At 37.2% G+C, this 13,287-nt stretch overlaps 1 protein-coding gene across 2 annotated transcripts; it reads right to left on the reverse strand.

Annotated features, from left to right (window-relative positions):
- Positions 1-7,637: 7,637 nt before the first annotated feature.
- On the reverse strand, positions 7,638-11,201 carry gngt1 (guanine nucleotide binding protein (G protein), gamma transducing activity polypeptide 1). Of its 2 annotated transcripts, none has more exons than XM_028817089.2 (3): positions 11,051-11,201; positions 8,751-8,849; positions 7,638-7,925 (listed from the first exon to the last, which is right to left on the reverse strand). In XM_028817089.2, exons 2-3 carry the CDS (start codon positions 8,844-8,846, stop codon positions 7,800-7,802), a joined length of 222 nt encoding a protein of 73 aa, XP_028672922.1. In that variant the 5' UTR covers positions 8,847-8,849; positions 11,051-11,201; the 3' UTR covers positions 7,638-7,799. The 2 variants fall into 2 exon arrangements, with proteins under 2 accessions (XP_028672922.1, XP_051792070.1); XM_051936110.1 differs by lacking the exon at positions 11,051-11,201 and adding an exon at positions 9,774-9,930.
- Between the last annotated feature and the right edge of the window lie 2,086 nt (positions 11,202-13,287).

Here is a 13,287-nt window from a genome sequence, read left to right on the forward strand (position 1 = left end):
ATTTATTAATTTTAGGGCATGATTACCTAATATGCAGTAATTTGGGGCTGTGAAAGGAAACTGGTGTACAAAAAAATAGCAATGTGTACATAAGGAAAAAGTTCAAACTCTAACACAGTAACCAAACCATGTGTCCAACCTGGATAGCTAGAGATGTGAAGCAGCAGCACCATACTCTGTGCCAAACTGCTACTCTTGATCATTTTGTTCAGGTTTAACTGTCTTCCCTTTAAATTTGGAATTGATTATAATTATCTCATTTATGAATGTATTAAGCTGCTTTAGCTGCTTCTTAGATTACTGAACTTGAATAATGATTACAGTACACAAGCTTGTACTGCCAGCAGATCTGAGAAATATCCCTTTTTTTAAAGTAATTTTAAAGAAAGTTGAAAACCCATTATTTTAATATATCTTCTGTTTGAACTAGAGATATAGTAATATATGTTACATTATTGTTTTTGTGTTGCATTTGTATTCACTGTTTGAACTTTTTGTCTTAATTTATCCATTTAGAAATGAACGGGAGTTGGAAGCAGCGTCTCTTCTGGTTAACTGGAGTATCTGTCTCTGTTGTAAAATCTGGGGGACAAGGGGTTTTTTTTCCTGTTATTGATGGAAAATCATCCCTAGATTCCCTTTGAAAGCCCACATCTATATACAAGAATGAAATCATTCTCACAGACAAACTTCAAATTCAGGAGCAGCAATGTAGATTGATATCCTTTTTTGAAATCCACACTGTATAGACTGAGGTGGTCTGAGCATGTAAACTGAATTCCCCATGGTGCCTCCTAACATTCTTTACCAAATAAAACTCACCAGGAATAAACCCAGCTTCACACACTCACTGAAGAGATTATATCTTCTAAGAGGCCGCTGGAGTTTGCATATTCTCCAGGAAGAGATGGAAAATGATGTAGATGATTGGGTGGTAACAATTGGACTTTAGCAGCCATGATGGTCACACTTCACGTCCTGAAAGAGAGGTGGATTATGTCCTGAAACATCAGCCAACATCATACTCTACATGTCCTCAGTCCCTTCTCACTTATCCCAAATAAACACCACTCAAGTAGACAGAGTTAAATAAGCCAAAGAAGTAGCTGCACTAATAACACAAGTAACATGAAAATAACATACATTAATATACATAAAACAATAAACTAACAATAAAAGATAACCTATATTACCCATCCTTCTGTACAAATTAACAATAGTTTTCTTCATTTATCCGTTCAGTTGAGTACAACTCTCGGACACTTTATGGATCACTGATCTCCATGACTTCCGATGTCTCACAGCTTCTTTCAATTCTTATATGTTCAGTCCAGTATCTTTCTTGATAGTATCTTGCTTCAAGTTTTTGGGCAGCCTCTTCCTCTTTTACCACTGATCATTCCAAGCATGACATCTTTATCAAGCTACCTGCTTCATATGATGTGACCAAAGTAGAAGAGCCTTTGCTTTGTTACAGTGCATCCGGAAAGTATTCACAGCACATCACTTTTTCCACATTTTGTTATGTTACAGCCTTATTCCAAAATGGATTAAATTCATTTTTTTCCTCAGAATTCTGCACACAACACCCCATAATGACAACATGAAAAAAAAGTTTACTTGAGGTTTTTGCAAATTTATTAAAAATTAAAAAATTGAGAAATCACATGTACATAAGTATTCACAGCCTTTGCCATGAAGTTCGAAATTCAGCTCAGGTGCATCCTGTTTTCCCTGATCATCCTTGAGATGTTTCTGCAGCTTAATTGGAGTCCACCTGTGGTAAATTCAGTTGACTAAACATGATTTGGAAAGGCACACACCTGTCTATATAAGGTCCCACAGTTGACAGTTCATGTCAGAGCACAAACCAAGCATGAAGTCAAAGGAATTGTCTGTAGACCTCCGAGACAGGATTGTCTCGAGGCACATATCTGGGGAAGGTTACAGAAAAATTTCTGCTGCTTTGAAGGTCCCAATGAGCACAGTGGCCCTCAATCATCCATAAGTGGAAGAAGTTCGAAACCACCAGGACTCTTCCTAGAGCCGGCCGGCCGGCCATCTAAACTGAGCGATCGGGGGAGAAGGGCCTTAGTCAGGGAGGTGACAAAGAACCCGATGGCCACTCTGTCAGAGCTCCAGAGGTCCTCTGTGGAGAGAGGAGAACCTTCCAGAAGGACAACCATCTCTGCAGCAATCCACCAATCAGGCCTGTATGGTAGAGTGGCCAGACGCAAGCCACTCCTTAGTAAAAGGCACATGGCAGCCCACCTGGAGTTTGCCAAAAGGCACCTGAAGGACTCTCAGACCATGAGAAAGAAAATTCTCTGGTCTGATGAGACAAAGATTGAACTCTTTGGTGTGAATGCCAGGCGTCACGTTTGGAGGAAACCAGGCACCACTCATCACCAGGCCAATATCATCCCTACAGTGAAGCATGGTGGTGGCAGCATCATGCTGTGGGGATGTTTTTCAGCGGCAGGGACTGGGAGACTAGTCAGGATAAAGGGAAAGATGACTGCAGCAATGTATAGAGACATCCTGGATGAAAACCTGCTCCAGAATGCTCTTGACCTCAGACTGGGGCAACGGTTCATCTTTCAGCAGGACAACGACCCTAAGCACACAGCCAAGATATCAAAGGAGTGGCTTCAGGATAACTCTGTGAATGTCCTTGAGTGGCCCAGCCAGAGCCCAGACTTGAATCCGATTGAACATCTCTGGAGAGATCTTAAAATGGCTGTGCACCAACGCTTCCCATCCAACCTGATGGAGCTTGAGAGGTGCTGCATAGAGGAATGGGCGAAACTGGCCAAGGATAGGTGTGTCAAGCTTGTGGCATCATATTCAAAAGGACTTGAGGCTGTAATTGCTGCCAAAGGTGCATGGACAAAGTATTGAGCAAAGGATGTGAATACTTATGTACATGTGATTTCTCAGTTTTTTTATTTTTAATAAATTTGCAAAAACCTCAAGTAAACTTTTTTCACGTTGTCATTATGGGGTGTTGTGTGTAGAATTCTGAGGAAAAAAATGAATTTAATCCATTTTGGAATACGGCTGTAACATAACAAAATGTGGAAAAAGTGATGCACTGTGAATACTTTCCAGGTGCACTGTATCTTGGCCTTCTGTAAGAATTTTAGTTTGATCCATTCCAGAACTGCTTGGTGCATTATTCTGGCTGTCCACAGAATGTGTAGCAGATGTCTTCAGCACCATAGCTCAAATGCATTGCTCCTTCACCTTCACATTTGCAGTTTTAGCTATTGTCATGATCTTTGTCTTCTTGATATTCACAGTCCAGCCTTCTCACTTTCTTCTTTGACTTTCATGATCAGTTGTCGAGATCCTTCTTGTTTTCAGCTAGCAGGGTAGTATCATCAGTGTATCAGAGGTCGTTGATGTTTCTGCCACCTATGTTCATGCCAATCTTCAATTCATCCAGGTATGCTCACCACATGCTAGCTTCTGTGTGCATGTTGAGAGCTCCTGGTGACAGGATGCATCATTGGCATGTGCTCTTTCCAATCTTTGACAAGTCCATGTCTCCATATAGCCAGCTTGCACATCTGGTACTTCCCTATCGACGGTTGTACTCAAGCATTTTTGGGTAACCTACAGAAGGATTTTGCTTTCAGGTGATATCAGAGCTATGGTGTGGTAATTCGAACAATCCATCATGTCTTCCTTCCTTGGAATTGGGATGAATATTGATCTATTCCATTCTTTTGGCCACTCACATGTGCTCCATATGTGTTGACATAACACTGTTAATGCTGCCGTTTGTATGGGTTTGAGCAATTCCTGGGGCTTTTCGGTTAGCTAATTGCTTCATTGCCCATATGACTTCTTCCTCCAGAATGTGTAGCTCTAGTTCCAGTGTCTCATTGTCCTCCACCAGATAATTCTGATGTTCACTTTCATATAGCTTCTCTGTGTATTCTTTCTACTGATCACATATTGCTTGCTGGTACTGTAATTCCTGCCTTCCTTCCTTCTCTCTTTCTGCGATGCTGATGGTCACATCAGAAAACCACTGGGCTGATTTTGATGGTCTCCTGTACAGGGCATATTCTACAGCTGTTTGGAAAATACATGCTTTCACTTCTTCCCATAGCTCGTCTAGGTACCTTTCTTCCATAGGGAGGAGGTTGAATCTGTTCTTTACTTTGACTTTATAGCTATGGCTGGTCTTGTCTGTGTTGAATTTGTTTGTGGCTGACATTTGTTTGGTATTTGAGAATCTGAGTTTGATTGTGGCTACCAGCAGTTGGTGATCTGATCCGCAATTGGCACTAGAGAATATCTTTCCTGCCAAGACTGAACTTTGGTACTTCTTTTGACACAGGATGTAGTCGATTTGGTTCATCTGTTCCTCTGATATTCAAGTGCACAGCCGCCATTTGGTTTGTTCAAACCAAGTGTTGGTGATCGTTAGTCAATATTCTTGGCAAAATTGAACTAGTCGGTCGCCTGCCCCATTATGCTCTCCTAAATAGAATCTTCCAATAATTTCTGGTTCTGCCATAGTGCCCACTTTGGAGTAGAAATCACAAATAATGTAGATAATGTCCTTATTGGGTGTTTGGCTTAGGGCATCCTGAAGTCTGCCATAGAACTCTTCCACTTCTTCTTCAATTGTATCTGCTGTAGTAGCGTAAACATGCAGAATTGTGATGTCACAAGGATTCCCTCTGATTTGGATATGAATTGTTTGGTCATTGCATGTTTAATAACTCTAGGTGACTTTGGCAACTTTCTTGTTCACGATAAAGCTCACACCTCGCCTTCTGGTGGTGTCATTGCCAAAGCAGTACACCATGTACTCATTGGAATTAAAGAAACCATTGCCAGTGCAATGTATCTCACTGATGGCCAATGTGTCGAAGCTCACTCGATTCATTACCCTTTTACGTTCCATGTTCTTCAGCATAGTGTGGTTGTTTTGTTGTACAGTCATATCAGCAGATAGGCATCCCAACAAATTTGTCCAATCCGCGTCATCACTGCCCCAGCTACTCTGACCTTCTTATTGCTCTTCCCCAGTCGCATTTCAGGTCCCTTCCAGACTGGGTGTCCCACTTTCCTATACCATTTTGGAGTCATTGTTGAGTCATCGATCCATTGAATATTTTTGCAGTATACTGGGATAGGTTGCCAGGTCTTTCCCCAGGCTACGGCTGTTGCCACCCCCAACACCACAATGAGGAGAATGGTTAGACTTTGAAGGGCGCAATTTAACAGTATTTCTACCCAAATGGATATATACAAGTATCAATCATTTAAACAAAACAGTTAACAATTAACTGAAAAAGTTATTTTTTAGTCCAAAATCATTAGGTGAAAATATTTAATCCAAAGATCTGTGGAACATAAGGATCAAAAATTAATTAAATCCACACAGAAGAAAACTGCAGCTAAAGCAACAATTCAGAAAGTGCTATCCCAAAACATAAAAACAAGTTTGACGCACCAACCAGAAATAACTGAAAAATGGGCAAACCTAACTTATGGATCAGGTCACCTTTCTTGTTCAGTTTCAATCAATTCAAGGATCCTCTTTGAAGTAGCCATCTCCATTAAATAAACTCCTTTTAGAAAAACCAACAATGTTTTCAGTTTGGAACATGTAGTCTTCCTCTATAGTTTTAGATTATCCTCTCATTTTTTTATATTATAAGCAATCATTCAAATTAATTTCCTGTTAAATTCATGTTGTTTCACTTCCTTCCTCATTGTTAAGGAAAATGTTTTCCAATCATAAGTTTCTAACTTGTAGAATCCTCAAAACTTAGCTGCCTGTGACAGGGTGTGTCATATCTACTTTCCTGTTCATTATCTTTATGCTTGATCTAAAGGTGCATGCCTGGAGACCTGAGAGTTCTATATCTGCTTTCTGAAGATCTTTTTCTAGTTTTTACCTCATCCGACTACAAGATTCACAGCCAGGTGAGACACATTTGTGATAAGAATCAAAATAATGTATGATTAGTGTTGTTTTCTTGGGACCGAGTGGGTTGCTGTCTTCAGGGGAAGATGTGACAAAGTGAAATACCTTGGGACGCTGTTTATTATTACTGGTAGACAATGCTGTGAAACTGACCAACAGACCAGTGCAATAGTAGCAGTACTGTGAACTTCCTACTGGTATTGGAGGTAACACAGGCTCTTCATCCCTGAACAAGCTTTATATTTACTTGTCATTTTAAACACCTATCATATATGGTTGTGATCTTAGAGTAATGAGTGAATGTATAAGGTGTTGGATAAAAGTGGAAGAATTGAGATTCTTGTGCATTTTTACTGGTTACACTCCATATGACAGATTAAAAGAGACTAAGAATGTCTGACCCTCTGATGGAGAATGAGAGATCACGATTGAACTCCTTCACCATGACAGGTAGCACAGGCATCCACTATAGGATAGCTGGGATTGTGTTTCTAACTAGAGACAGGAGGAAGCCTGGAAACTCTCAGGGGTAAATGCCCTTTTAATATAGAGAGAGAGATATAACAAGTGGAGTCTGCATGTCTTTGCATTGTCGTGTGGATATCTTCCAAAGACGCCAACATCTAAAAGTAGGTATATTGATTGGCAAATCTGATTTGGACAACCATGAATATACATCATTTGTATCCATGTGAAGGTCTGATTTTCTCTCCCATGGCTTGTTTCTGCCTTGTGCATAAAGATAATTTAGAGCATTATTGAGGTGACATGGTAGTGGAATGGGTAGTACTGCATCCTCATGGATCCAGTATCCTGGGTTTGATTTCTGCAGTTGGAGGTTGTCTGTGTGCAGTATGCACATTCTTGTCATGTCTTTATGGAGTTTTCCACTGGCGACTCTAGTTTTCCTCCCACATCCTCAAATGCAGGTAGGTAAATGACAGTTCCAATTTAGAGTAAATGTGAGTTTAGGTGTCTTAATGAGTGATATCCTGTGGTGGACTGACATCCTGTCCAGGGGCTTCTTCCTGCCTTGTGTTCAGTACTACTGGGATAAGCTGTAGCCCCCATGACTGTAAACTGGATTAAGAAGGGTTGAGACTAGTATATATTATTTCTATATTATGTCGCAAATGAATGATAATGTTTCTTAGATCAAAATTCTAACATGCAGCATCATGTAAAAAAAATAAACAAAAGAGTATAAGTAAAATAGTCATGGTAAAGTAATGTCTTATTAAACTGATGTATTTATCATGTTACAGTAATGCATTTAGGAGGTGCATGCCACCTCACAAATACAATGTCCTTTATTTAAATCCCATGTAGAGTTGTTGTCTTTGTTCTCTCCATGTCTGTGTGAGTTGTCTTCTTGGTACTCTGGTTTCCTCCCACATGTCTTGGTTTTGTTGACAGGTGATTCCAAATTGACCCTGTGTGGATGTGAGTGTGGGTGTATGTGTAAGTGGACCTTCCGATGGATAGGGTCCCTGTTTCCTGCCATGCCCCCATGCTGCCGGGAAAAACACTGGCCTTCCGTAACCCAGAACTAGATTAGAAGAATTTGAGAATATTGTATTTTTAAGAAAAAAAGGGCATTGCCAAACAAATGTTTAGCAATTAAGAATATTCTCTACTGATTCATCATACCTATACAGTAATAACATTGAATCTTGGAAAACTGTACTTTTTTGCCATTATTTATTCTCTTTGCAAAATATTTTATACAATATTTTAATTATGCATACACTGAATAGCTTCATTCCAATTTGATTTCATCCTTGATACCTGAATTCACATCAATTGTAGCATTTTGAAAAGCAACATTCAGCAAAGCATGTGAAACTTAAGCAATAATACAACCCCCTTTTTCCTTGAATGGGTTTTTATCTTCTGGAATTCCTTTGACAAGAGGGTCTTCTGCAGCACCAGCTTCAATGTAATCCTTTATTTCTTCACAACATTTAGAAACCTGTATTGAAAATGAAAATTGTTTGCTTTACAAGATGCCTTATTATTTTTGTTTGAAAATCTCTCAGACATCTAGTAACATTCTAAGCAAGCTATCAGCTTGATGCTAGGACAATGCAAGGAATGGGCTCATGGCAGCAATCATGAAAGGAGACACTTGGGAAATTGGGTTTGCAAGTTAGCTTAAGAGAATGCTTTTTAATGCCATGAAACGGCTGGTTGAAAAAAAAAGGTCTAAACAGGCACTGGTAATACATGCAAAGTCAACACAGTTTAATTAGAGTTTAATTATAAGATCTATTACCTTTGGGACTCTGGCCTGCCTCTGTGCCATTGTTTTATAAATCAACACTAAGTTCAACTTTTATTATGTGGATTCTATAAAAGCTTTACCAAGGATGTGTTTACTTTAAAGACTGATATTTAATTGAAAATTGTTTTAAATGAGGATGATGCAGTGGTTTCCCAAATGTACAATACATCTAATAACTGAATACTTGCATTTCTCAAATGCACATTTTCAACTAATGGCCTTCATTTGAATAGAGCCTTTAACAACATAATGTTTAAAAACAAACCATATAACCAAATAAACAAACTATAAGAGATTATTATGTAAAATACAATTTTGATAATGTCTGATTGTTTTAAATACAGAAACAATCATCTGAATATATTTTAAAATTAAAGCAAATATTTTTATGGATGCAGTATCAGCCTAAACAATTAACAGAAGAGTACCCTGGGAGATTTACCAGCATACAATATTTCAAAGCTACTTCTAACAGAAGAATAAGTCAAGCTGCTGAAGTCTGGACCAACTTACCATGGCCCGTTCAAGTTTGACTTCTTTTTTAAGCTGGTCTACCTCCATTTTGAGCTTATCCTTTTCTGTTAGATCTTCAATATTGATGACAGGCATTTCCTGCAATACAATATATTAAACAAATATGAGGTTAGGAATATTATATGATTTAAAACATAAGCCACTAATGTGTTACCTGTGGGCATGACATTGCTTTGCTTTCCATCAAAAAATGATTAGGCTACACAAACAACAGTATTTTGTAATAACTAAAACACTTATCTGAAATTGTAGATATGTAAGGTAAGGAAATTAAGATTAGAGAAATGAAATAAAGTAACTTAGGCTTCTACCTAACAATTTAAAATAGAGTAAAAGTGAATATCTGTTGTATGATTATATTGATTGTTATCTGTAATATATGCTGTTAAAAAAAAAAATCAGTTTATACATTTCACAAACCTGTTTAGCCCAAAAATAAGAAACATGAAACCAGATTTAAAAATGGTTGATGCTGATGAGTCTTTTATTATATATAAATATATATTTCACAGTGTAAATATTGCCTTGTAATGGACTGGCACTCCATCAGGGTCTGTTCCAGCCAATGCTGTTAGAATAGGCTCTGCCCCCATAAATTGGTCTGATAATTGTTTAGCTAAAATTGTCGCCACTTTAAAAAAATATTGCTTTGTTGGTTTACATTCAAAAAGGAAAGTACCTGGTGTCTGTTCTGAAACACATTACAGATTTCAAAGTAAGCACACATACTCCACTCACACACTTTTATTGCAGATTTTACAATTAACACAAAAATTGTTTCCTGTTTGGTTATTTGCTCCTATTTGTCTACAAACGATACTTCAGGCTTTTCATCTGTTATAGACACCAGCTCTTTCCTTTCTTGGCCAGGGCTGTTGTGGGGATAACTCGAAAAAATATAATTTCTGTGACCCTTAAATATATATGAATTATGTTACAGAAGAGTTAACAAAAATATCAATAAACTGTTTACATTCATAAAAAATTGACACTGAAACTTACCAATGCCCAAAGGAGCCACCTTCTGTGCGTTCAAAAATCCTTTTTGTCTTTCTGGCACACTGGGACGGATTTTTAAAATGCATTCCTTCTTCATCTTGGGTTTTAAAGTAATCTGTATATGTGTCCTAATCCGCTAATCTGATTAACCATATATGAAAAAGACGCACTAATTAGAGTTAACACTAAACGCAGAGCAATCATTTTTCTTTTCTTAACCGATGTTGCCAACGAATATAAAGAAAATGATTCTAAATAGCATTTAAAATATAAGTGTTAACAACTTTTTAGTAAGTGCCACTTTAAACGTTTTATATATATATATATATATATATATATATATATATATATATATATATATATATATATATATATATATATATATAATATAAAATATAAAAACTCTGTTGCATGTGTTTGTGGTCAATTAAAAACAACCTATTTATCAATAGCAGAAATTCACATTTTACTAACTTAAATGTATTCACGCAACACAGCGACAACATATTAGGATATATAGTAAGCTAATAGTATTAAATATGTATGTATAATTAAGAGAATACTGTATAGTCAGGCATTCATATTTGAAAAGGATCTAACCAAAAGCGATTATCTTAATGACGTAACATAAAAACACGCGACTTTCATGACTAATGTATATTAATCAAGGTAATCAACAGTAAACTATCAGTATTTTAAAGCCTCCATTCAGAAACAAACACTATTAGAGAGAAAAAAAAACTAATAATAAATTTTGAATCGATCTAACATGAGTAATCGTTCATGTCTCATATTTGGTTGTACGAAATGTAATTAGGACAAATATTTACTTCTTAGCTCCTTCTCAAAACACACACACACACACACACACACACACACACACACGCACACACACATAAGTGTTAGGTTGGATGGAAGTCTATATATAATATCCATACATCCATCCATCCCTGACCTGTTTTTGTTCAGTTCAATCGGGGTGGACTGGGCGGAAGGCAAGAACGACGCCCAGACAAGACGCTTTATTGCAGACACTCTCACTTTCACGCACACAGATTCTACGTTTCATTTTAAAATATTTTTGCAATATAATTGTTCAAGCATGCAATTCCTGGGCTTCTCATAGAATTAGATTGATTAATAATCTGTGAAAATGCAGCATTTTTGTAAGTCCTAGTGGTAGTAGCTGTTGGAGTCGACAGTAGTTATCACTCTGAGCTTTTTACGTGCACGCGTGTTAATTAATGTAAAAATAAAAAAAAACTTTCACCCAAACTTACGTCACCAGCCGAGTCCTGGGGTTTATCCCTCACGTCACATTTAATACATATCTCCCCCTTCCTTGGATTAGGTACGTGTTCTCTATCAGTAAGAAAGCCTCCTACGCCGGACGGGAAAACTCGCGCAAGTGTTTTCTCAACTTTACTTTAGGAAGTTACAACAGCAGTTTTTATTACATCCAGTTTTCCATTGCTATTTTCCTTCATGCCATCTGTACTGATCCAATTTTTTTTTTGTAAGAATGAACAATGCTTCACATTCTTTAAGGTTATATTATGCATTTTTTCATGAAGTTAGTATTTTATTCGGCCATTTCGTAGAAACCGTAGGTTTTCGTGTTCCCCTTTTTGTTTGCCAAATGCTTTATTCTCAACAGCTGTATGTATGCATCGGCCGTCACGCCAGCGCAGAACTCCATTCATAGACGATTAGATTTCGGTCGGGTAACTGCCGCATGTCAGTAATTATTTTCTTGGAATTAATAAAATAGAAGTAGGACCTACAAGGCAACTAGACTTATTTATGGGCTTCTTATGTTTAATAACTTAGTTCAGTTGCTTGTTTCAGAATAAGAAATTAATTTGGATAAAATCTTGTTGCCACAGAGGTCATCCGGGACCTTTTTTTGTTTTCTGAATATTTAACTAACGATTAATACTGTAAATCTGATAGTCCTGAATCAATAAATGCATGGCACATTTATTTGGTTATAGAGGCAAACCTCAAATTATTTGAATAAGAAAAGACACAGAGTGCCTTGCAAAAGTATTCTGACCCATGTCCAATTTTACAAATCCCTAAGGTTTTATTCTCAGCGACGTTTTCATTTAAAATCCATGCAACTCAATTTATTTAATGTGACATTATTTTTATGTTAGACAAAAGCACTGAGAAAAAAGGAGCTAACAGGCAGTTTGCATATTTAGGCAATCACCAAACCATAATATTTTGCAGAGACACCTTTTGCAGCAAAAACAGCTGTATGTATGATTGGCACACTTCTTGAGAATAATTTTGTATTATTCTTCCAGACAGATTTGCTCCAGGTTGTTCAGGTAAATTGGAAAATGCTTATGTAGGCCTACTGCAATTTTCAAAAAGTGCCACAGATTCTCAATCAGATTGAGATCAATGCTTTGACTGGGCCATTGTAGGGCATTCACCTTCTAGATCTTCAGTTCATGAATTAACTCCTTACATAGAAATAGTTGCCATAATAATTTTATATATGCATTAATATGATCTAATAGCAGTGTAAAAACATGCCTTTTCTCGTGCTGTGTCAATGGCTTAATTTGAAACTAACCACATACAGGAGTCAATTACTGTTTTCGAAAGTAACAGGGATTAAAATTACATTGTCCAAAACATTTCCATTGCAATGCTACAATGCTGGTTTTTGAATTCTTGAAAGGTGAGTAAAGATTAAGGCTTTTCACAGCATCATGGAAATGATTGCCATACAAATTTTCCACTAGCATACACAATATATAAAAATTGCTCTTTTTGTTTCTTCTGTATCTTTTAAATTAGAACCTCCCCAAATTAATTTCCTTCAACAACCTTCGTGTAAAAAAACAATTGTGTTCCCAAATTTAATCATGACTATCAGCAAATGCTCAAACCTTAAGAATTCTATTAATTTCCTCCACTTTTCTGTATTCATAAATAGGAAAGCGATTGAACAGCATGAACAAAAATCTGACCACTTTTGACCTTTTGTACAATCATTTTCAAGTTTATTGTCATGTTTACACAATGCAATCAAATGTTTATTTGCATGTCTCATGTCTCCCACAGACTTGTGACAGTGGTACATTAGCAACAACAAATGATGAATAAAAGACCAAATGTTAAATAGACCATTAGAGTATGTATGTATATACTGTGTATGTGGGTATATAGATAGATCGATATATAGATAGATGTGTTTGAGAAAGAAACTGCACATCAACACTGGAAAATTCTGGGGTTGCCAACCCAGTCATCCCCGTTTAATTGCAACTACAAATATATGAAAAGTCAATGAAAATTAGGATTGCTATGTGCACAATAACTCTTAAAGTAAGCTTGACATCAGGCTACGCAATGGTAGTAGTGCAAGGAAGGAACTCTGTCCTGTGGTAAGTTCAGTGAAAGACTGCATCCCTCCTTCTGGCAGCAGTGTGATTTGTAGGCTAGGGACTGGCAGTGGTGGAGTCAGTTGCCCTCACTAAGCATTTTTTCTATGCTGCAG

Source organism: Erpetoichthys calabaricus, chromosome 13 (assembly GCF_900747795.2).
Source record: "Erpetoichthys calabaricus chromosome 13, fErpCal1.3, whole genome shotgun sequence".
NCBI classification, from domain to species: domain Eukaryota; kingdom Metazoa; phylum Chordata; class Cladistia; order Polypteriformes; family Polypteridae; genus Erpetoichthys; species Erpetoichthys calabaricus.